Raw genomic sequence first — 23978 nt, 5'->3', positions numbered from 1 at the left:
CGCCTGCTGTGGGCGGAACCCGTATGAGCGTCCAATAGCAAGAGCAAACGTCCCGTCCGTCATGCTCTCCCCCAATAGGTGCTCGTTTCTCTAGAGTGACGCGGACACTACCCAATCAGAGAGCGGCTCTAAGGTTTCGTCTCATCCTCACGGCCGCTCTGATTGGTTACGGTCGGCAACAATCTCTGTGATTGGCTGGGATCCGGCGGTAGATTTAACTTTCCCTCATTCTATTTTCTTTCAGTCTGCGGAGTCGGCGCCTTGCGCGAGCCGGGACTCGGCCGGAGCCGGGATCAGAGGAGCGCGGCCGGGGTTGAGCGGGAGCGACCAGGGATCAGTGGTGCGGCCGCGGGGAAGCGGGACCGGGCAGGGCAGGGCGGGACCGGGCAGGGCAGGCTGCGGCGTGTAACCCGGCTTGTTTGTTCCCAGGGGGCGACTCCCCGGGCCCCGCGGCGCCATGGCCGGGAATCTGTCCCCCGCGGCGCCCTGCAGCCCCGGCTCCCGTCTGGGCTTCCGCGCGAGCTGCAGGATGGTGCTGAACTTGCTGCGGGACACGGAGGTGTCTCTGCCCTTCACCCCGGAGCTGCCCCGCACGCCGGTCACAGCCCTCGCTCGTGGCTTCCGGAGCCTCAGCACGCTGGCTGGGTAAGTCCCGCCTGGCACCCGGGCAGCGGCGGAAATCCTGGCTGGTCGCTGGGATGAGGAGCAGCCCCAGGCGCGCGTGCGGCGCCGCGGGTTGGGCCAGGCACCCCGCCGCGGACAGGGGCCAGCCGCAAGCGCAGCCTGTTCTTTGCTGACTTCCTATGGCGCTTTGTCCGCGGCCGGTCCGGCTGCCCAGCTTCCGCGCTCCGGCTCTCGTGCAGCCGGCTTCGGAAGCTCAGCTTCCTCGTTCAGCCTAGGTCAGGCTGTGCTCCGGCTGCAAGGGGAGAGTCAAGAGTCTGCTCTGGAGCAGCCGGGGGACTGTTGAATTCAGGCCTGGATTTAGAACTTCCTTGCTGCTTAGTGTTTGTGTCGTTCAGTTGAAGTAACTTTATTCTAAAGGTCACCATGCCTGCAGGGCCTGCTCAAAAGGACTAGGGGGCTCTGTCCTGTGTCAAGAGGCCCTGGGACCATTTCTAGGAAAAGCAGAAGTTTCTTGCTGCGAATAGCATGGCTGCTCAACTTCTTTTGGGCAAGAGGAGCCACCCTTTTATAAGAATGCTCTTAGGAACTCTGGAAGTGGCTGAGGAAGCTCATGCTTTGCTGGCGCTGGGGTGAGGAAAGTACCGGTTAAGGTTCCGTTAGCTCTAAGTGGGTGCATGATGCAGAAAATGGTTCTGACAGAGATCATGCTCCTGGCTTCAGTGCAGTCTCTTACTGTGATGTCTCCATGCTGATTTTCAGAAATGTCACCCTTTTCCCATGCTGATACTTTGGATTTTAATGTGTTATTACAGGGATACACCAAAGTGCTGTCTAGATCTGTCTAATCTCAGCAGTGGTGAGGAGATGCCTGCCTTCAATTTCACTCATTCCACAGACATGGCTGGTAAGAGCAGACTGGCTGGGATGCCATTCTGAGCCATAGCCCCAGTTTTATTGGCTGCTGTTATTCTGGTGACTAGACCCAAAAGAGTATCTTTGTTACAGCTAGTACTGTCAGCCAGCTCAGCAACTTCCCATTAATTATTATTTATTTTTGCATTGGAAGAATTCCTATCTAGTGGTCCCAATCAAAAATCAGTGCCTCATTTTGCTATGTGCTGTTAAATGACTAATAGAGTTCCTGAGAGCTTTCTTGCTGGATTCTGAAAAGATGCAACAGGTGAATGAAGCACATAGATGGGCTGTGGTTAGACAAAAACAAATAAAACAAGCACATTTTATATAGTATAGACGGTACCTGCAACTCACCTGACAGACCATTTTGAGCAGTCAGTTCTTGTAATTGTTAATGGTGGCAAGATTCTCTGAATCCTCAACTCTAGCTATACGCTCTTCAATGTGAGATCATCAGAAAGCAGCTCAGCTTCCACTAGGAGTACGTTCAACCCTCTAGTCAGGTGCAAAGGACTCTGCCATTCTTATAGTGAAAAGGTTGGCTATTGTATCTATTTTCTTGGAACACTTCCTTGAACTGCTGTCCAACTGTTCTGTTTCCAAAGCATGAAAAGCCTTGACACATGGAATAATTTGTCTTTTACAGTTTACAGAAACTTGGGGATGCTGTTGCTAAATCCAGCAATTTTATTGGAATGTGTTCTATCTTACTGCCTCAAAAGTGAAGGTTACAAATCTCGCCATCTTTGAAAAAGTTAAATCAGCAGCAAATCCTGCTTCCCACGTTCTGTGATTCTCAAAAATCTGTAAAGCTAGAGAGGGAAAGACCAAATTTGTCTCACTCATCTCTTGGGACTGCATAAGTTCTAGTACTTTTTCTAAGACTTTTTCCACTGTAGTTTGAAATGTCTCCAGCTACTTCCTGGAGACAATTCCGCAGCCTTTGTCTCTTCACAAGGAGGTGTTCCTGATATTCAGCCTACCATTATCTTTTTTTGTTTTTTTTTTTTTGTCTAGTCTCCCATTATAGCACATTGACCATGAGACTCTAGATGCCTTTTCTTCATTTCACCTGATTGCTCCTAGTTTATGCCCCATGCTCATATGCCCACTGTGTGTTTTGCTGACTTATCTCTCTTCAGTTGCAGATCAAGTGGATTCATCAGGATCTAAGGAAGGGCTGTAAGTTCCATATATCAGCACTTTTCTACGAGTGCCCATGTGATGTGACTGGATTTTACATTGGATATGGAAGCCATTTTATATGCCCATTGCATGTATTAGCACCAAATATTGTGCCAGGGGGTCATGTGAGGTATCTAATGAAAACTGAGGGTGCCATGAATCTATGCATACTACTTATATGTGCCATGTTTGTAGGTAAAGTTATAGATTTTTAGCTCTGTAGCTGTATTAGAAATGTTTTAGTGCTAAGATTCACAATGAGAGGTGAATCTCCACTCCCACCAGGACGAATGGACTGTAAACAAAGGCTCAGATCACCATTACACATCTCAGGAATGTTGGACTTCTCTCCTGGGATGGATCCAATGGCTTGAGCCATGATCGCCCACCTGGAACAGGTGACTGTGGGCTAAGCAATAGGATGGAAATCAGATGCCCAGACAACCATTCCGTATATATTATGTATTTTGTGATGGGGTTCAGGGGTCGCAAAGCTCTGCACCCCTTCCGCAGCCAGAAGTGACTGTCGCTCAGCAGGTGGAAGAGAAGGTTTATTAGGCAACAGAGATGCAGCATGGTACAAAATTGTCAGCACAGCAACCAGAAGGGTCTGTCTGACCCATGTTGGGGGCAGGAGATTCCCCCAGAGGGAACCCCATGCCTGGAGCCTCTGGCTTGGCCCAGCCTGCTGTTGCTCCTTTCCTTTGGCACTCCACTTTGCTTGGACCTGCTGTGGCGGTGTCCTCCTGGAGCTGGCTGCATCTTGTTCAGCTGCTGGACAACTTTGAGGGGCCACCATGGGCCTACTCTCTACAGTTGTACCAGCCCTTCCTCTTCCCTTGGGTTCTGGCCAGGGCCTCACTGGCTGAGTCCATGAGCTCAGCGAGCCTTTCGCAGAAAACCAGGGCATCCTCCACTCCCAACTCTCCATCCGCGGGAGCCTCCCCATCCCATAACACTATCAGCAAGCCCAGGGGTCCCCTCCCCGTTCTGCATCATGGCTCAGTCAGGGGGAACCTGGTGGACCCTTGGGGCACCTCCCTGTGTGCAAACAGCAGGGGGGGGGACAAGTACTCCTCAAAGTCCTGCAGTGCTGGCACATAAAGGCCTCCAACATCTGCTTCAGTGTCCCGAGGAAACTTCCCACAAGCCTGTTGGACTGGGAGCGATACCTTGATGCCCAGGAGAGCTGGATCCCATGCTTCTCCTGCAAGCACCAAAGCAGGGCAGACATGAAGTCAGCCTCCTGGTGAGTGAGGACCTCTTTGGGGAACCCCACCCTGCCAAAAACAGCCAGCAGAACATCTTCCAATGTGTCTGCCTCGGTAAAGGACAGAGCCACATCCGTGGAGTAGTAGGTAGCAAAATTCACCTCCAGCAGGATGTATTTGTTCCCCATCCGGGTCGCTTTGCTGATAGGCCCCACTCTCTGACATCTTTCCCCAGTCTTGGGCTTTCCCCACCCTCTGGCAGGAGTCACAGGCCTGGCAGGACCGCTGCATGGCCAAAAATATCCCCAACCAATAAGAGGTCTGAAGCAGTCTCAGCTGGGAGCTCCAGATCCCCAGGTGTCCTGAGAGTGGAGTGGGTCATCATGGGCCAGGCACAGCAGCCTGGGCCGATAATTTTGTGGAACCACCAGTTGCTGGTCTACCCCCACCATGATCCTACTTTCCCTGGAGAAAGCCATTCCCGGTACAGGAGTCCCCTCTCCCACAGGAATCTCTCCTGACAGTCTCCATGCAGGGGCTGAGCTGCAATGAGACCAGCCTGGTCCCTCAGTGTCTGTAAGGAGGGGTCTGCCTGCACCTCAGCCTAGAATTCAGCAGCTGGGGACAGGACAGGGTCCTGTTCCCCACCACTGCCTGGGTCCAGAGTCCCGGCCCTGCTGAGCCCACTGGCTGTCAGGTCAGGACCTGACATCCCCTGCAGGGTGCCCTCCACTGGGTCAGACCTGCAAACTCCTCACTGGCTCTGGCTCTGGGTAACCACCAGAGCACTGTGGGGTCCTTCTGGCCACTCCTCCAGGTCTCCCCCCATCAGCACCTCCATAAGCAAGTGCTGGTGCACCCCCGCTTCCTTGGGACCCTCCTTAGCCCCCCCATTTCAGATGCACCTGGGCTACAGGTACCTTAAATGGAATCCATCTGTGGCCCTCAGGATCAGCTGGGTGTTGGGCACCATGCGAGCTAACCCCAGCCAGGCCAGCGTCACCTCTGCCCCTGTGTCCCAGAACCCCATCACCTTCCTGCCCTCCACCTTCAGGGGCACAAGGCATTCTGCAGGGACTGCCCTGCCCCCACCCATGGAGACATCTGCCTCTGGCGCATTAGGTGGACCCAGCTTCCCCCAAGCTGGAACGTATTACCAGCCTCTCCTGCCTGGGCAGCCCACTCCTCTGGCCGCTTGGACTCCACCCAGTTGACCCCAAAAGGCTTCTGCCTGCTGGGCCTGCCTGGGGACTTAGGGCACTGGGCTTGTCTATGCCCCTTCTGCCCACAGCGATAACAGACTGGGTCTCATGTCCCTCTGGCTGGCTGCTCTGTCAAGGCCCGGGCTGGCCCTCTGGTGGTCAGATAGCTAGTCCCTGTTCCCTGGGCTCGCCCCTGAGGTGATTTCCTCTGTTGCACCTCTGGGAACCAGTCTCTCCAGGATTCTCTTTCATACCTGGCCCGGCTATCTGTGACCTCATCAGCCAGCTTCCCCATGCCATGCGAGTTCTCTGGCTTCCGATCCTCAAGCCACCGCCTCAGGTCAGAAAGGCATGCTCCACAGAACTGTTCCAGGGCCATCAGCTTAACCAGGTCTTCTGCAGTCTGGACTCCTGTCCCAAACACGCATTTGCGGTAGCATTGCATCAGGTGGGAGGCCAGATCTTCATGGGTCTCCTCTGGCCCCTTCTGCACCTCCTGGAACTTCCTCTATGTCTCAGGGGTCAGCCTGAACTTATGCAGCAGGGCCTGTTTGACCCATTCATAGTGCCCCAGCTGCAGCCCCTCCAGCTGGCTGAGCACCTCTGTGGCCTTCTGATCCAGCAAGGGGGGAGCCGTTGGAGCCATTCAGCTTGGGGGGGCCTGGTGCAGCTCGCAGACTCACTCAAAGGAGGTGAGAAACCCATCCAGGTCCCCTTCATCCTTACACTGAGGCAGCACAAACATCTTAAAGTGACTGGCAGTCCCAGGTCTCCTGGCCCCTCTCTACTCACCACAGCTGGGGTCTCTTGGCTTCTGAGTTCCACCAAGGCTCAGTCATGCTACCGCTCTCTTTCTCTCTCCAGGCAGATTTTCTCCTTTTCCTGTTCTTGGTATTCCCGTTCCCAGTCCTGCAACTACCTTAGCCTCAGATCGCATTCCAAATGCTTCATTTCTCTGGAGGAGTGTTGAGCAGGACGAGCTTAAACTGGCCATGTGGATTCCAGCAGCCCTGGGGTTTATCCGGCTGCTCCCAGCCCTTCCTGAGCCTCATCTGGGTGGGGGTCTGGAGTCTCCTCACGGCCATCTGGTGGCTTCCTGTGGTGTCTGGCCCCAACTCCGAGGAGTGATCATTCTTCTCCAGGTAGGCAATGAACTAGGCTTTGGTGGATTTGCCCTAGGGAGCCTTTCTCACGGCATAACCACACAATGCCCATTTTGAGGAGCTGATAATACGCCATTGCTGCTGTTCATGGAGGCCCCCTCAGTATGCCAGCCTCCCTGTGGATCACTCTTCCCATCCTTCTGCCTGCGCCCCATCACTTACTGTGCAGTAGATACCTCTGCCACCAGCTGTGATGGGGTTCAGGGGTCCCCAAGCTTTGCACACATCCGCAGCCAGAAATGACTCTCACTCAGCAGGTGGAAGAGATGGTTTATTAAGCAACAGAGATGATGACTCTCTCTTCCCCCCCCCGCCCCCCACACATACTAACTGCCTCCCTCCAATTCAAAACCAGCTGGGCTTCTCCCTGCTCTTTGTTTTGGGGACAGAGGTGTTACCTGACAGCTTAGGTTACAGACATCAGGGGGTCATCTGTAGACTATATAAGTGTCTCAGCCTGTGACACACTCCCTCCCTCTCTCTCACTCACTCACACACGAAGTGAGGTGTGCTGGTAAACTCAACCACCAGTGGCAGAATGCCACAACAGCCAGCATGAATCAGGTGATTCAGACTCTCCAGCACCTGATGGGAGGGAGAAAGGTCTTTTTCCATTCCACAGGAGAAAACTATAAATGGGCCTAGAAGTGTCCATTTTGTGGGTTGCTCCTGTTCCAAGATTCTATGTTCCAGCATGCTGGCTCCAGCTGACCAGATCTTTAATTCTCCAGTAACTAAAAATCATACCCCTTATGGGGTGGACTTTCAGAGACTTTTAAGAATCAGCATAGAACATTGCTGGCTGCATCAATAGCTGTCACTGATGTATGCAAAGTATCACTTTAACTATTTTTCTCTTTCACCCTATTCTTTCTTTCTTTGTAAATAAACCTTTAGATTTCAGAGTCTAAAGGATTCGGCATTTGTGTGGTGATTTGAGTAAGATCCAAGTATATATTGACCGGGGGCTGTGGCTGGACCCTTTGGGGCCTTGAAGAATCTGTGGAGTGTTGGGGAAATGGGTTTTAAGAGTTGCTTACCTGAGTTTGGGGTTGTTGATCTGGGCTGGTGCAGCAGCTGGGAAATCTGTGGGCTTACTTGTGTGGCTTCTTGCTGGCCAGTGGGTCTGGCAGAGGTGCATTTGTGGCTGATTGGGTTTGCCTTAGCAAGAAGGAAATCCTAGCCTGGGGCTGTAAGTGGCCCGGTTTTAAGCAAAGATACCCTGGTTTGATTTCCTTAGCTGTGCCCAGAAACCCTGTCCTATTACAGCCCGCGTCCCCACCATATCTGTAGTTCCTGTTAATAAGACAATCAGATACAGAATGATATGCTCTGAAATGGCAATACATACCAGGCTTGGACTGAAGAAGCAATTCCCCTTCAAGAGTAGCAGGGATCTTTTCTGTCTTGCCTTGATAGTCTTGTCTCTGTAACATGTGAGTTGGCTGATGATTGATGGAGTCAAGGAAGGAGTGTTAACACCTAGCTTCTGGGTGGAATATGACTCCTCATGCAACCTGTTTCTTTCCAGCTGCTGTGTCTTTGCACTCCCTTTGAACCCTATTTAATCATAACCACCGTTCATTTAAGGAGGGGCTCAGTAGTAATGTGGACTCCTTCACTTCCAACCAGCTGTTTAGATGTGGCTACAGTTGGTGGTAATCAAAAGTAATGTCTATTCTGTGGCTCTTGGTCTCATGCGAAATGAGCATTATTGTGTTTTTCTTTTTAAACTAACTCAGGTCAGTTCCTACTTCAGAGATTTTCATATTACAAAAAACACTGTTTTGTCAGCAGCCTCAGTGGGAGAGACCAAGGACTAAATGAGCCACAGTAACAGAATTCCCTTTGATGGGATCCTTCCAGAGTATAGTTGGGGCCTGTGAGGGGCTCAGGAAGGCATCATTTCTGTTTTATATCTATTTCTGCTGCATTGCCGTGCTCACATGTGAAAAGAGCAACAAGGTAAAATGAAAAACTCTACAAGTAAATCTGAAGGCCTGTGTAATAAATAGGCTATAAATTTTACGCTTAATTGTGATCTTAACTATAATAAGTATATAAATGTTCATAATAGACAAGAGTAACCTACAGTAGCACATGTTGATGGGAAAAGGGGGACAGAAAAACTGAATTAATCTAAACAAAGATTGCTTTGATATAACTCAAGGACTATGTTAAAATCATGCTTGGTAAACAAATAGCTAATGTGAAACCAGAAATTAATCCAAATTGATGTGCCAGGAACTAGCCCTAATTGGTGGACTAAATAATAAACATTCATTACTGTAAAGAATTTGACCTACTTTCATTAACGTCTGTTATGACGAGTAACGTCTTAAAACTTCCATATCTTTTTTACAGTTACGGTCAAGTTGTAGAGCTGGTTAGTTCTTTGAAAACATCTGCACAGTGTGCAGTGGCAGTCAAAAAAAGCAAACAGGATGTTAGGAATCATTAAAAAAGGGAAGGGAGTAAGACAGAGAATATCTTACTGCCCTTTATATAAAACCATGGTACACCCACATCTTGAATACTACATCCAGATGAAGTCACCTCATCTCAAAAAAGATATATTGGCATTAGAAAAGGTTCAGAAAAGGGCAACTAACATGATTAGGGATTTGGAACGGGTCCCATATGAAGAGAGATTATAGAAACGAGAACTTTTCGGCTTAGAGAAGAGGAGACTAGGAGGGAATACAATAAAGATATATAAGTGAGAAAGTGGAGAAGGTGAACAAGATAAAATTATTTTCTTGTTCCCATAATATAAGAACTAGAGGACACCAGACAAAATTAATGGTCAGCAGTTTAAAAAACGTAAAAGGAAATTCATCTTCACATATGGCATAGTCAACCTGTGGAACTACTTGCCAGAGGAGGCTGGGAAGGCTAGGAGTATAACAGTGTTTTTAAAAAAAGTTAGATAAATTCATGGAGGTTGTCCATCGATTACTGTTAGCCAGGATGGGTAGGAATAGTGTCCCTAGCCTCTGTTTGTCAGAAGCTGGAGATGGATGGCAGGAGAAAGATGGCAACCTGTTCAGTTCATTCTCTCTGGGGCACCTGGCATTGGCCACGGTTGGCAGATAGGATTCTGGGCTAGAAGGACCTTTCTTCTCACCTAGTATGGCTGCTTTTGTGTTCTTATGTCCATGGCAAGGGCTGGATTAGAGTTCATCCTCCCAGTGCATGTGTTCACCCTCTTCTGGCTGACGTGCTTGCTTGGGAAGTCCCATTCCAGATTGGACTGCAAGGTCTTTGGGACTGTACCAGAACAGTGATACCCAAACAGGGCCTCTGGGCACTGCTGCAATACCCCAGAGAACAGTTTGAAGTTTCTTAGATGGGAGTTTATCGCTGCAGTGCTTTGCCTGCCCTTGCATTGGGCGTTCTAGACCAGTGGTGCGTGTGGCTAGGATGCTGTCAGAAATGTCTGTTTCCTTTTATACGCACCCATCAATATGCTCTTCTCATGAGGCAGCTCTTGCTGATGATGGACAGCCTGCAGGTTTTTGCCTAGTGTGACTTCCCCCCATTGTCTGTAGCTGGCAACAGATAATACACATGTTCTCTGGTTTAAGTCCTGCCTGGGCCAAGACAAGGGATGTTTGTGCCTGCTGCCTTCAAAGGGGACAATTCACAGAATCATAGAATTCTAGGGCTGGAAGGGACCTCAGGAGGTCATCTAGTCCAGCCCCCTACTCCCAAAATAGCATCAACCCCAACTAAGTCATCCCAGCCAGGACTTTGTCAAGCCAGGACCTAAAAACCTCTAGGGATGGAGATTCCGCAACCTGTCTCAGTAACACATTCCAGTACTTCACCACCCTCCTGGTGAAATAGTTTTTCCGAATATCCAACATACAACTCTCCCTCTGTAACTTCAGACCATTGCTCCTTGTTCTGCCATCTGACACCATTCAGAACAATCTCCTTCCATCCTTTTTAGAGCCCTCCTTTCAGGAAGTTCATAGAAAGGATAACAAGCCTTATGAATAAGGGAGGAGCACTGGATGTGGTATACCTAGACTTTAGTATGGCATTTGATATGGTCTCGCATGATCTTCTTTTCAATAAACTAAGCAAGTACAACTTAGATGGGACCACTATAAGCTGGGTGCATAACTGGCTGGATAAGAGTTCTCAGAGAGTAGTTATTAATGGTTCACACTCATGCTGGAAGGGCATAACAAGTGGGGTTCCTCAGAGATCTGTTTTGGGACTGGTTCTATTGAGTATCTTCATCAACGATTTAGATCTTGGCATAGAGAGTAGGCTTATTAAGTTTGCAGATGATACCAAGCTGAGAGGGGTTGCAACTTCTTTGAAGGTTAGCCTCATAACTCAAAATGATCTGGACAAACTGGAAATATGGTCTGAGGTAAACAGGATGAAGTTTAATTGGGACAAATGCAAACTAATCCAGTTAGGAAGAAACAATCACCTTCAAACATATAGAATGGGAAGTGACCGTCTAGGAAGGGAGTACTGTGGAAATGGATTTAGGGGTCATAGTGGACCACAAGCTACATATGAGTCCACAGTGTGATGCTGTTGCAAAAAAAGCAGACATGATTCTAGGATGCATTAACAGGAGTGTTTGAAAGCAAAACACGAGAAGTCATTCTTTTACTCTACTCAGCGCTCATTAGGCCTCAGTTGGAGTATTATGTTCATTTCAAGAAAGATATGGAGAAATTGGAGATGGTCCAGAGAAGATCAACAAGAATGATTAAAAGTCTACAAAACATAAGCTGTGAGGGCAAACCGAAAGAACTGGGACTGTTTAGTTTAGAAAAGAGAAGACTGAGAGGGGACATGATAGCAGTTTTCAAGTACCTTGAAGAGAGTTACAAGGAGGAGGGAGAAAAATTGCTCTCCTTGGCCTCTGAGGATAGGACAAGGAGCAATGGGCTTAAGGGAGCAAGGGAGGTTTAGATTAGACATTAGGAAAAATGTCAGGGTGACATTAGGAACTGTCAGGGTGGTTAAACACTGGGATAAGATTTCTAAGGAGGTTGTGGAATCTCCATCACCTGGAGATATTTAAGAGCAAGGTAAATAGACGCTTATCGGGGATAGATGGTGTTTGGTTCTGCCGAGAGGGTGGGGAACTGGCCTCTGACCTCTTGAGGTCCCTTCCAGTTGTAGTGTTCTATGATTCTGTGAAGTTGAAGGCTGCTATCAAATCACCTCTCAGTCTTCTGTTCTGCAAACTAAATAAGCCCAAATCTCTCAGCCTCTCCTCATATGTTATGTGCTCCAGTCCCTTAAAATCATTTTCATTGCCCTCTGCTGAACCCTCTCCAATGCATCCACATCTTTCTAAAAGGAGGGGGAGGGGCGGGCCCAGAATTGGAGGCAGTACTGCAGATGTGGCCTCACCAGTGCTGAGTAGGCAATAATAATTTCTCTAGATCTGCTGGAAATGCATCTCCTAATGCACCCCAATATGCCGTTAGCTTTCTTGGCCTACAAGACACACTGTTGACTCATACCCAGCCTCTCATCCACTGTAATCCCCAAGTCCTTTTCTGCTGCACTGCTACTTAGCCAGTTGATCCCCAGCACGTAACAGGGCTTGGGATTCTTCCATTCCAAGCGGAGGACTCTGCACTTCTTGTTGCACCTCATCAGATTTCTTTTGGCCGAGAAATCTGTCTAGACAAACCTGCAATTTGTATAGGTCACTCTGGACCCTCTTCCTCCAATATGTGTCTACTTGACCTCCTCACTTAGTGTCACCTGCAAGTTTGTTGAGGGTGCAATCCATCCCCTCATCCAGGTCATTAATAAAGATGTTGAGCAGTTCTGGCCCTGGAACAGATCCTTGGGGCATGCCACTTGAAACCAACCAGACAGTGAGCCATTGATCACTACCCATTGGGACTGTCCATCAAACCAGCTTTCTATTCATCTTACAGGCCATGCATCCAATCCATACTTCCTAATTTATGGGCAAGAACGTTGTGGGAAACTGTATCAAAAGCTTTGCTGAGGTCAAGGTATATCACATCCAGTGACTTCCCCATGTCCACAGAGCCAGTGATGTGATCGTAGAAACTGATCAGATTGGGTCAGGCACAATTTGCCCCGATGAATCCATGTTGAGTACTCTTGATCACTTTCCCCTCTTCCAAGTGCTCCAAAATGGATTCCTTGAGGATCTTCTCCATTATTTTTTCCAGTGACTGAGGTAAGGCTGACTGGTGTATAGTTTCCTGGATTGTCCTTTCCATTTTTAATGATGGGCACTACATTTGCCTTTCTTCAGTCATCTGGGACCTTTCCCGATCTCCACCAGTTTTCAAAGATAATAGTCAAAGTATCTGCAATGACATCTGCCAATTCCCTCAGTACCATTGGATGCATTAAATCTGGACCCATGGATTTCTGTGCATCTAGCTTTTCTAATTAGCTCTTAACCCATTCTTTCCCCACTGAGGACTGTCAACCTCTTTCCCATACAGCATTGCCTACTGCCATAGTCTGGGTGCTCGCCTTGTCCATGAAGACTGAGGCAAAAAAAGCATTGAGTACTTCAGCCTTTCCCACATCATCTTTCACCAGTTTACCTCCCTCATCCAGTAACAGCCTCACACCCTCCCTGAAAACCCCCTTCTTGTTAACGTGGCTGTAGAAGACCTACTTGTTGCCCTTCATATCCCTTGCCAGCTGCGGTTCAAATTGTGCTCTCGCTTTCCTGATTACCCCCCAGCATTCTCCAGCCCTTGTAAGCCACGCAGGTTGCCTACCATATTTGCTTTTCTTACTGTGCATTCAGATGGTTTGTTCCTGTGCCTTCAATAAGACCTCTTTAAAATACTGCCAGTTCTCCTGAACTCCTTTTCCCTTCATACTAGCTTCCCAGGGGATCCTGCCCATCAGCTCTCTCAGGGAGTTGAAGTCTCCTCTTCTGAAATCAAGGGTCTGCATTTTACTGCTCACCTTTCTTCCTTTTGTCAGTACCCTGAAATCCACCATCTCATGATCTCTGCAGCCCAGGTTGCCACCTCCTTCTATTTCTCCTACTATTTCTTCTCTGTTTGTGAGCAGCAAGTCAAGCTGCATGTGGCCCCTGGTCAGTTCCTTCAGCACTTGTAACAGAAAGTGTTACGCTTATAAGAAGCACACGGGATCTTTTTAGAGGGACAAGGCAAGAATGCCGCATTTATTGAGAATACAGTACCATTATATTATATGCATATAATATCTATAGTTTACTCAGAGGCATATACATGCACACACGTACATAGGCACACACACACACGCACAAACCTGTCTTGTGGTTGCTTATAGTTACCAAAGGTTGCTCACTCTAATCCGCTGGCCAGATGGATTAGATGGGAGCACGGAGCCAGGTTCTGTTGATCCAGACCAATGCTCTGATGTTGACAAGATGAGAAGAGGAACCTAACCTTGTAGTTGTGGACCCATCTTTTATAGCTTATAGTTCACAGTTCTGGTTCTGTCCCATTGCCCCAGGCATGATGAGTCACCAGTCAATGGCAGACGGGTTTGATCCTTTCCCACGGCCTAGGTTTCTGTGTGACTCATCACCTACAGATGGGACTTAATCTTCCTCTCCGGGTGGGTCACTGCTGTAGAGTCCAATTCTCATTGTTCTTCAGCCTCCAAGTCTTTGTTGTCCAGACAGGCGGCTCCAGAGAGTAACTCTGTAAGCATCCACATTCATGCTTCCAGATGGCTCTCACACACCCATTCTCACAGACAGCACAAATGTTACAGGCTCATACAAGAGTAAAATGGAGTTTTAGGTACAATATGGAATCCGGTACAAAGTGTCTTATGAATATAAATTAACCAATATAAAGGATAATACAAAGGTAGAAAGTAGTATATAAAATAACAAATCTAAAGAGTAATACAAAAGTCTGTGGCCTATTAAAAGATACAGGGTGATACCAAGATACATAGGAATACAAAGTTCTATTAAAATATACCTAGCCATTTAGGGTTGCTACAGAAGTTATCCCCAACATTCTCCAAAACTTCCTGGATTGTCCATGTGCTGCTGTATTGGTCTCCCAACAAATGATTAAAGTCTCCCATGAGAATCAGGGCCTATGATTTGGAAGCTTCTCTTAGCTGTCTGAAGAAATCCTCGTCTACTTCATCTACCTGATCTGGTGCCTATAGCAGACACCAAAGATGTCGCCTCTCTTGCTTTCACTTCTAATCTTTATCCAAAGACACTCAACTGGCTTTTCTCCAGTTTTCAGTCTGTTTCCTGAGCCTACGAACAAAGCATTGTTGTCTGTGATGTGAAAACTTGGTTTTTAGGGTCATTATGAGAGCACCCATTGCAGTGAGTCTGGTATTATTCCTTACTTTTACACAAGAATCTGGAAATATGAGATATGTGAGTAGCTTTGGAGCAGTTCAGCCAGTTTTCTGCTGGCTAGCTATGTCCTATTGAGCATAAATATGGGGATGAGCTGTAAAAAGAGGAGCAGAATCCCTGAGTTCTAATTCCAACCCTGACAGCGGCTCATTATGAGGCCTGGGGTGAGGGTTTGTTTCTCTGAGGTTGTGTCCCTCCATGAAATGGGATAATCATCCTGCCGGCAGAGTGTCACCAGTGTCCTGTGTTAGTGCTGAATGTTGTCATTTGACACAAACTCTCTGCAGGGACTTACTGAAGTGGGTGGGTCCGTGTCTCTTCCCCCACCCCCAACCCCTGAGGACATGCAGGGTGAAGCACAGCAAACCCTAAAACATGCTGACAAGCTGTTTTTCTCCCTGCAGGGAAGCACACAGCCAGCATGTAAAATCTTCCCTGGTAAGTGGTGATTATGCATTGGGAAACCAGCTATTTGGTTACTGGGAGAACCTGAGGCATCTGCAGACCCAGGAAACACTGGGGAATGGTTTATGGGGATTGAGTGCAGTGGGAGAGTGACTGTGTAGGTCTCAGGGCTCTTGTTTACCATTGACCCAGCAGAGATCTCTTTGTGCATTGAAGCCCCAGGTATTATGCAGCACGCCAGGTTCCCCAGGCTCTATGCATCAAGAGGGCAACGAGATAGACAGCCCTTTGAACAAGGAAAATGTGAGTAGCAGCTGGATTTGGTGGTGGAAGGGTAAGGATGGGGCACAGGCATTTGCTAGAAGCGGTGGCAAATAGGAGCATATGTCAGTACTGCATCTCTGCAGCACAAAATCATTACCAAAAGCACTAAATATTGAAGGGGGCAATCTGCAGGATCACCAAATTCCCTTCCCTCTTCTCCCACTAACTGGTGATGAATCTACTCTTAACCAAGATCCAGCACCTGTTTAATTCCAGGGCAGGTCTGAAACTGTCTCTGGCTCTTGACCTTGGAGGTGATGAATAGGGCCCACTCTCAGATGGAGGCCCCCCTCTCCTTCATCTTGTTTCAGGGGGGCCACTGGTTTAAGCACCCAGTCTGGAACATGCCTAGGTCCCTCCTGTTTCAAAAGAGAGCAACAGACCCTCTGATGACCTGTCTCACAGCTCAGTTGGTAAGTTAAGGCTTCTCTGTATCCAATGATATGATAGGATGAGTGTGGAGCAGAAAATGCCAATGACAGCCAGCACTGGATGGGGATGAGTCCTGCTGAGATTTGGAAGAGGGGAGTGGGCTATATCAGCTCTCCCTCTTCTAGTGGGGTGAAGGGTACTGTTGGTTGCCCTGTTCCCTGTGGAGAGTAGGAAACAGAGAAATCACAGGGTTTGTGTACTGTTGGTTTGGCATTGGGGGTAGCCAGGGAAGTTTGCACAGCTCTAAGTGGTACCCCCTGGGTTAGCTAACAAACTAACCATATGGAGCTGCTTCTCCACCAGCAGGAGTTACTGTCATTGAATGGCACTACAGAGCAGCAATGCAGCTTTTCTGGGTGGGGGGGCAAGGCTGTATTGCAGGTTTCCATCTTTTCCACTGGCAGAATGCAGGGGGCTTGGAGGAGTGTGAGGTGAAAGATTTGGGCAGCCCAATTGCTGCAGTGGCACCACATCCATGCAGAATGGCAGAGAACTTGGATGGCTTTGAAGAGTTCTTCCCCAATGAAGAAGATGAGATGGAGGTGAGAGGAGCTAGGTGTGGTCATCATCTGCCCTGCAAGTACTCCATGCTTCGTGGAGCGGTTCACAGTCTGGGGAAGCAGACGTTGTAGGTCTGTCCTGGACTGGAGTGCAGGCTACCAAGAGACAGGAGGTGTTTGGCAGCATTGTGGCTGTTTCCAGGGTCTGGACAGATTTGGAAGGGTTTAGCTTGACAAAGCATTGGGAGTCAGAGCTCCTTCTGGGAGAAGCTGCAGAGCTCACGTATCTCCTGGAAGGGCAGTGGTGCAGTGGTGCCATCTGTGATGTGGTGAGCAGCCCTCCTAGACACTAGCTGGCTGCAGAGCAGTTCAGCACAGCCGTCCTGGGCCCTGTACTTCGAGGAGCCCCACAGCCCGTTGTGGTTGGCCAGCACTGTTGGTCCCAGAAGCGATAGATTCATTGCTTCTGCTTGGGACTCCCACCCTCCTACAGATGTCCCTGACTAGCTGGGCATCATTTCTCCATCACTGGGCACAGTGGCACACAGCAACAGGTTACTCTTGGGCACCAGATACCTGACAGTTATTGCAGGTGAATTGCACTAGTAGTTAATGCTGTTTCTCTGCTCCCCAGAAGCCAGTGGCTGGGAACTTGTCCTCCAGCATGGCTGTCCTGCTCTCTGGACCCCTCCTTACACAGGATATCAATGTCAGTGAAGTGAGTGGTTACAGACTAATACATCATTAACTAAGATCCACCCAGGTGACTGGGCAAAGCAAGGCAAAACCCCCTCTAGGACTGGGAGGTGCTGATAAGACTGGCCTTGCTCACTATCACCTTATGGTCGTGCTAAAAGGAGCTGCTTTGCTTCCAGCTCCAAGAGGGGCTTACAGAGATGGATCTCTGCAGCCGAGGCTTCCAGACCGGGAGCAGTGAACTGGAGATACGGCACCCTTTGTGACTTGCCTTTCCTTCCCCTTGTCTGTCTTCAAGCAGGTTTCCATCAACAGAAGCCGCTTGTACCGCTCACCATCCATGCCAGAGAAGTTAGACAGACCAGTGCTGAAGCGAATAGTGAGATGCCAGGACAATGAAACACCAGTCAAAGTGAAACGGAGGCGCAGCCCTGTCTATGAGGCACTGGAGCAGGTACAGGAGCCAGACCTGGATTCCAGCCCAGCCTGTTTGCATCTTGAAACATCAGTCCTTCCCCAGATCGTATTGTCTGATTACATAGCACTTTGCAGCAGCTAAAATAATGTAGAAGGAGAAATGGGCTAAGGCAGCATCTTCAGAACCTAATGCTAGGATTATCAGATGCATAGATGAGTGTGATTTGTTAGAGAAGAGTCAACATGGTTTTTCAAAGGGAAACTATGCCTCACCAATCTACAAGTATTACTTGAGGAGTCAAATGCATGTGGACAAATGTGATCCAGTAGATAGTAGTGTACTTAGATTTTCTGAAAGCCTTTGACAAGGTCCCTCACCAAATAATAAAATTAACTATTGTGGGATAAGAGGGAAGATTCTCTCCTAGGTCAGTAAATGGTAGGAAGATGTGAAAGTGGTAAGAATAAATGGTCAGTCTGGAGAAGTAACTAGTGGGTATGTACTGTGTCGTTTCTGACATAGTCATAAATCATCCAGAAAAGAGGCAAATGGTGAGGATGTGGAATCTATGGATGATACAAAATTACTCAGGATAGTTAAGTCCAAAGTAGGATGCATAGAATTACAAAGGGATCTCTCAAAACTGGATAATTGGGCAACAATACAACAGATGAAATTCACTGTTGATAAATGCAAAAGTAATGCATACGAAAAAAAACATAATCTTAACTATACATGTAAAGTGATAAGGTATAAATTAGCAAGAGAGAGATCTTGTAGTCATTTTGTATAGTTCTCTGAAAACATCCACTCAGTGTGTAGCAGTAGTCGAAAACGTGAACAGAATGTTAGGAATCACTGAGAAAGGGATAGATATTAAGACAAAATATATTGCCTCTGTATACATACATGGTATCACCCACATCTTGAATACTGTGTGAAGATGCTCAAAAGCAGATCCTTAGCTATACTGGAATTTGAAAAGATTCAGAAAAGGGCAACATTGTTCAGGGGTATGGAATGATACGGAACAGAATTCTAGGGTTGGAAGAGACCTCAGGAAGTCACTGAGTCCAGTCCCTTGTTGAAACAGGACCAATCCCAACTAAACCATCCCAGTCAGGGCTTTGTCTAGCTGGGACTTAAAGACCCTTAGGGGGAGAGCTGAATCAGACTGGGACTTTTCAGCTTGAAAAAGAGACCAATAAGGAGGGATATGGTAGAGGTCAAAGAAATCACGATTGGTGTGGAGAAAGTAAATAAGGTAGTACTGTTTACTCCTCATAACACATGAACTCAGGTGTCACCAAATGAAATTAATAGGCTGTAGGTTTAAAACAAACAGAAGGGAATATTTCTTCACCCAATGTGCCATCAACATGTAGAACTCTTTGCCAGAGGATGTGAATGCCAAGGGAATAACAGGGTTCATAAAAGAAATATGTAAGTCAGTGGCAGATAGATGTATCAATAGCTATTTTCCAGGATGGACAGGAATGGTGTCCCTAGCCTCTGTCAGGTCTGGGAATGGGTGATAGAAGAAGGATCACTTGATGATTTCCTGTCTGTTTGTTCCCTCTTGGGCACCTGGCACTGGCTGTTGTCAGAAGATAAGATACTGGGCTGGATGGATCTCTTGTCTGACACAGTATGGCTTAGAATCATAGACTCATAGAAGAGTAGGACTGGAAGGGACCTCGAGAGGCCATCGAGTCCTGCCCCCACGGCAGGACCAAGCACTTTCTAGACCATCCCTGAAAGCCATCTATCTAACCTCTTCTTAAATATCTCCAGTGATGGAGATTCTACCACCTCCCTTGGCAATTCATTCCAGCATTTGATCGCCCTGACAGTTAGGAACTTTTTCCTAATGTCCAACCTGAACCTCCCCTGCTGCAATTTAAGTCCATTGCCTCTTGTTCTATCCTCAGAGGCAAGGAAGAACAAGTTCCCTCCCTCTGCCTTATGACACCCTTTTAGATACATGAAAACTGCTATCATGTCCCCCCTCAATCTTCTCTTTTCCAAACTAAACAAGCCCAGTTCTTTCAGCCTTTCTTCATAGGTCACGTTCTCTAGACCTTTGATCATTCTCGTTGCTCTCCTCTGGACCCTCTCCAATTTCTCCACATCCTTCCTGAACTGCGGTGCCCAGAACTGGACACAATACTCCAGCTGAGGCCTGACCAGCGCAGAGTAGAGCGGGAGAATGACTTCTCGTGTCTTGTTCACAACACACCTGTTAATGCATCCTAGAATCGTGTTTGCTTTTTTTGCAACTGCATCACACTGTTGACTCATATTTAGCTTGTGGTCCACTATAACCCCTAGATCCCTTTCTGCTGTACTCATTCCTAGGCAGTCCTTTCCCATTCTGTATGTGTGACACTGATTGTTCCTTCCTAAGTGGAGCACTTTGCATTTGTCCTTATTAAACTTCATCCTGTTTACCTCAGCCCATTTCTCCAGTTTATCCAGATCCTTTTGAATTATGACCCTGTCCTCCAAAGAAGTTGCAACCCCTCCCAGCTTGGTATCATCTGCAAACTTAATAAGTGTACTTTCTATGTCAATATCTAAATCATTAATGAAGATATTGAACAGAACCGGTCCTAAAACAGACCCCTGCAGAACCCCACTAGTTATACTTTTCCAGCAGGATTGAAAACCACTAATAACTACTCTCTGGGTACAGTTATCCAGCCAGTTGTTCACCCACCTTATAGAAGCCCCATCTAAGTTGTATTTGCGTAGTTTATTGATAAGTATATTATGTGAGACTGTGTCAAATGCTTTACTGGAGTCTAGGTATACCACATCCACCGCTTCTCCCTTCTCCACAACGCTCATTATTCTATCAAAGAAAGCTATTAGATTGGTTTGACATGATCTGTTTTTAACAAAACCATGCTGGCTGTTCCTTAGCACCTTCCAAATGCTTCCAGATGATTTCTTTAATTACCTGTTCCATTATCTTTCCCGGCACAGAAGTTAAGCTGACAGGCCTGTAGGCTTGTCTTAGGCTCTTTTGCCAGAGGCTTTGGGGAGGTAGCCCAGCCTTTGCTTTGGGGAAAGTAAGATAGGGATGTTGCCCAGGCCACGTGGTACGTGTAGGCAGAGCCACACAGTGGAATAACTGGCTCAGGATTGGTTGGCCTGTGTATTATTGATGGCAGCGTGGTTGATTGCAGGGCACAGCTCTGAAGAAGACGGCCTCGCTCTCAGACATGGAGATAGTCAAAGTTCTTGATCAGGACTGTGGCTTCCGACAGCTCATCGGGGACTTCTCTAAGGTCTGTGTCTAACCTGCCATCTCTGCCACAACTGGTCTCCCTGCTCTCGGACAGGGTAGGCCTTGACGTGGGAGGAGGAGTCACCTAACGTTGACATGCTGAGTTGGTTATTTTCCTTGCTGCACAGCAAGGTGAGAATCCTAGGCTGGGAACTGCAGAAGCGTTCCTAGGATGGAGGGGGTTGATATGTTCAGGATCAGAGAACTCTATCCCCTGTAAATACAGGAATCCTATACAGAAAGGAGCAGTTACAGCTATAATCAGGGCCTGAAAAATGTGCAGGGCACTGGATGGAGGGACAGTCATCCTAGGGCATGGAGTGGGGTGTGAAATCAGTCTGAGTTTGAGTATCTTGAAGAGCAGGGGCCCTGCCGCTATTGTGATTCTGAGCTGAACGGAGAATGTCTCTCTAGGTTTATGCGCTGCCAACAGTGACAGGAAGGCAACAGGATCTGAGATACATCACTGCGGAAACTGTGAGCAGTGACCTCCCCGATCCCCTGTGTCTGTAACTGTGTCCTTCCCCACCCCAAGTATGTCCGTGCTCCTAGTTCCTTCTTCTCTGCCGCGCCAACATCCTTATATGTAATATTAAGTAACAAGGAATTACTCCCAACCTGTGAACAGTTTGGTGACAGCTGTTTGGCCTGGCTGTTGAACTTGCTTCTTGTAAATCCAGGGTCTAGTCTTGACTGCATTAATGTGGAGAAATGCTCCTTACTCTAGTAATCAAAGCTTGTTAGCACTCGGCCATAGCTAACACACCCCTTTCAGCCAGAAACCTCATTTGAATGTTCCCTTGTATTTTGGCTGTGTGCACTGTGCTGCAAGCAGCCTCCGCCTCTTGCTGCTTAGGCAACAAAAGCAGTTCTGTCTCAGAAGGAGAAGTTGTATGGTTGGGAACTGCCTCCCCATGTTAAATCCTTTACATGTAAATTGGTTCCTTCACAGGTGGCTGCTCTGCTCTTTGGGCAATTCCAAAGTTTGATTGACACATTCTACATCATTGACTGTCGCTACCCCTATGAGTATCTTGGGGGACACATCAAGGTGAGGGAACTGGTGAGGGTTTGAAAGAGGGGCCTGGAACTGGGCAGGGACACCCAGTGTCTGTGATGAACCATATCTGACTGTTGATACCCCCATATGTTGCTGAGAATTGTCTTTCTTTCTCTCCTCTGCCCTTCTGCACTGCAGGGGGCTCTGAACTTTCACAGGCAGGAAGATGTCTATGAGTTCCTCCTGAAGAAGCCTCTCCTCCCATCCACACCACAGAAGCGCATCATCCTTGTGTTCCACTGTGAATTCTCCTCAGAACGGGGCCCCAGGATGTGAGTACAGGTCCTGTGGTCAGAACTGGGAAAAGCTACGGGGATGAGCACTCCTTGCTGAAATGGCCAGGCAGCAGCAAGAGTTGACTTAGCTCCACATGTTGCTGTTTGAAGGTGCCGCTATCTGAGGGAGGAAGATCGAGCCATGAATGAGTACCCTGAACTGCATTATCCCGAGCTCTATGTCCTGAAAGGAGGCTACAAGGAGTTCTTCCCTGAGTACACGGTAATGGCAGGGCATCCAACTGACAGGAGTAAGAAACCTCAGGCCTCCCTTGACAGGGCTAACTTGCCTCAAGGCCACAACAAGTTAGAAAAGTTGGTATCTTCAGTGAGATTAGAAGTGAATTCCCATTGCTGTGCTTGGGCCATTAGACTATGCCCACTGCCCACTAATAGGTATTGTTTACCGATGTAGTGAAACCAAAGAAACAATGCTATCCCACCAAAAACACCGCAGGCCCAGTTTCCACCACTGACATTGTCTAGATTCGCTGGCTAGGGTTCCCTTGCCCTCGCTGGATAACGATAACCTGTCTTCCCTTCTCAGGAGCTGTGTGAACCCCAGGACTACTGTCCAATGCACCACCAGGACTACAAGACAGAGTTGCTGAAATTTCGCACCAAGAGCAAGTTGTGGGCTGGAGACTGGAGGAGACGTGACCAAATTGCTCGCCTCGTGAAGCTGTGAGGGCAGAGGCAGCAGCCCTAAGTGGGCACTTCTTGAAAGTCTTTTTTTCTCTTGTAAGTGGGTCACGTGGTGACAGTAAAAGGCTGGAAAGTGGGAATCTGCGGCCACCTTCAGCCAATTCAGATGCTTAAAAAATGCTACAGTGAGGCTACTTTAAAAGGTCCTGCTTTTTGGAGCTGCATCTTGGAAAGACTATGGCTCAGCATGAACCTGGTGCACCCAGCTATTTGTAAGGAAACAGGAGTCTCCACAAGTAAGGCACAGAGAGACAGATTTTAGGCAGCCTCTCAATGTTGTCCAAGCCGGGTCTGTCACAGCCTGAGCTCTGACTCCTTTTTCCATCTCCTGCTTCCACCAGGAATCTGTTTCTCTTCAGTGTCACTCTAGGTTTTGCATTTAATTATCTCTTTTTAGTGACTGAATAAACACTTTTAAACACCAAAGTGCTTGATTGGAATGGTGCTCCCTGTCCTTCCTGCCTGCTGACTTTCTCCCTTTTGTGCCATGGGGATGTTACAAAATGGTCTTGTAGCAAAAGCTCCTGAGTGCCTAAGCAGATGCCAAATCCTAGCCTGAGATTGGCTGGGAAGCCCAGGGATGTTTAAGCCTCTGTCTTGTGCCTCTATAAAGGTGAACGCTGAAGGTTGGAGCAATGTTAACCGATCAGATAACATCTCTGCTGCATCCTAATTAGCATCTCTCAGTCCAGGAATTGAGAAGCAGCAAATATTTTTCCTGCCTGTTTGGCTTGCTAAGATTTTTATTAATACCATTCTTGCAGTTTAGAATGTTGAGGAAAAGAGAAGTTTGAAATTCTCACCTATTTTGATGGGGAATTATCCTTTTATTCCCCGTAGGTGGAATATGAACCCTGCTTCAAGACACGTGCTACCTGCCAAAGTTAAGAAGGTACTTTCTTGAGAGCTGGCTGTTCCAAAATTGTCCATTCTTGGGGTTTTTAGTGGGAAGACAGGAGCGTGAGATGGCTGGAGCCCTGAGTTAGCAATCCTTTTGTCCTGGTTATTTTTCATGGACATTGAGAATGGATATAGTAAAACAGGCTGTCTTGTCCTTGAGATAAACAACGTCCCAAGCAAATAAATACTGATACTAGCTGAAAGACAGTTCTCCATACAGCAGAGGAGTGCATACGGTACAGCCCAGTAAGAGAGTGCCAACTCCAAAGAGTCTGTCATGTAGATTAGAAAAGGCATGAT

General features: G+C 47.9%; 1 protein-coding gene across 1 annotated transcript; it reads left to right on the top strand.

Annotated features, from left to right (window-relative positions):
• The first annotated feature begins 457 nt into the window (after nt 1-457).
• CDC25C (cell division cycle 25C) lies at nt 458-23190 on the top strand. The gene is made up of 15 exons (XM_075009336.1): nt 458-645; nt 1437-1528; nt 2688-2721; nt 15076-15109; nt 15293-15379; nt 15712-15813; nt 16237-16374; nt 16967-17050; nt 17327-17482; nt 20638-20739; nt 21153-21215; nt 21691-21789; nt 21937-22070; nt 22185-22296; nt 22621-23190. The coding sequence occupies exons 1-15, from the start codon at nt 458-460 to the stop codon at nt 22759-22761; spliced, it is 1566 nt and encodes a 521-aa protein (XP_074865437.1). The 3' UTR covers nt 22762-23190.
• The last annotated feature ends 788 nt before the right edge of the window (nt 23191-23978 follow it).

Source organism: Carettochelys insculpta, chromosome 15 (assembly GCF_033958435.1).
Source record: "Carettochelys insculpta isolate YL-2023 chromosome 15, ASM3395843v1, whole genome shotgun sequence".
Taxonomy (NCBI): domain Eukaryota; kingdom Metazoa; phylum Chordata; order Testudines; family Carettochelyidae; genus Carettochelys; species Carettochelys insculpta.
Note: the sequence above shows the minus strand (reverse complement) of the source record. Positions and strands in the feature narration are given on the sequence as shown.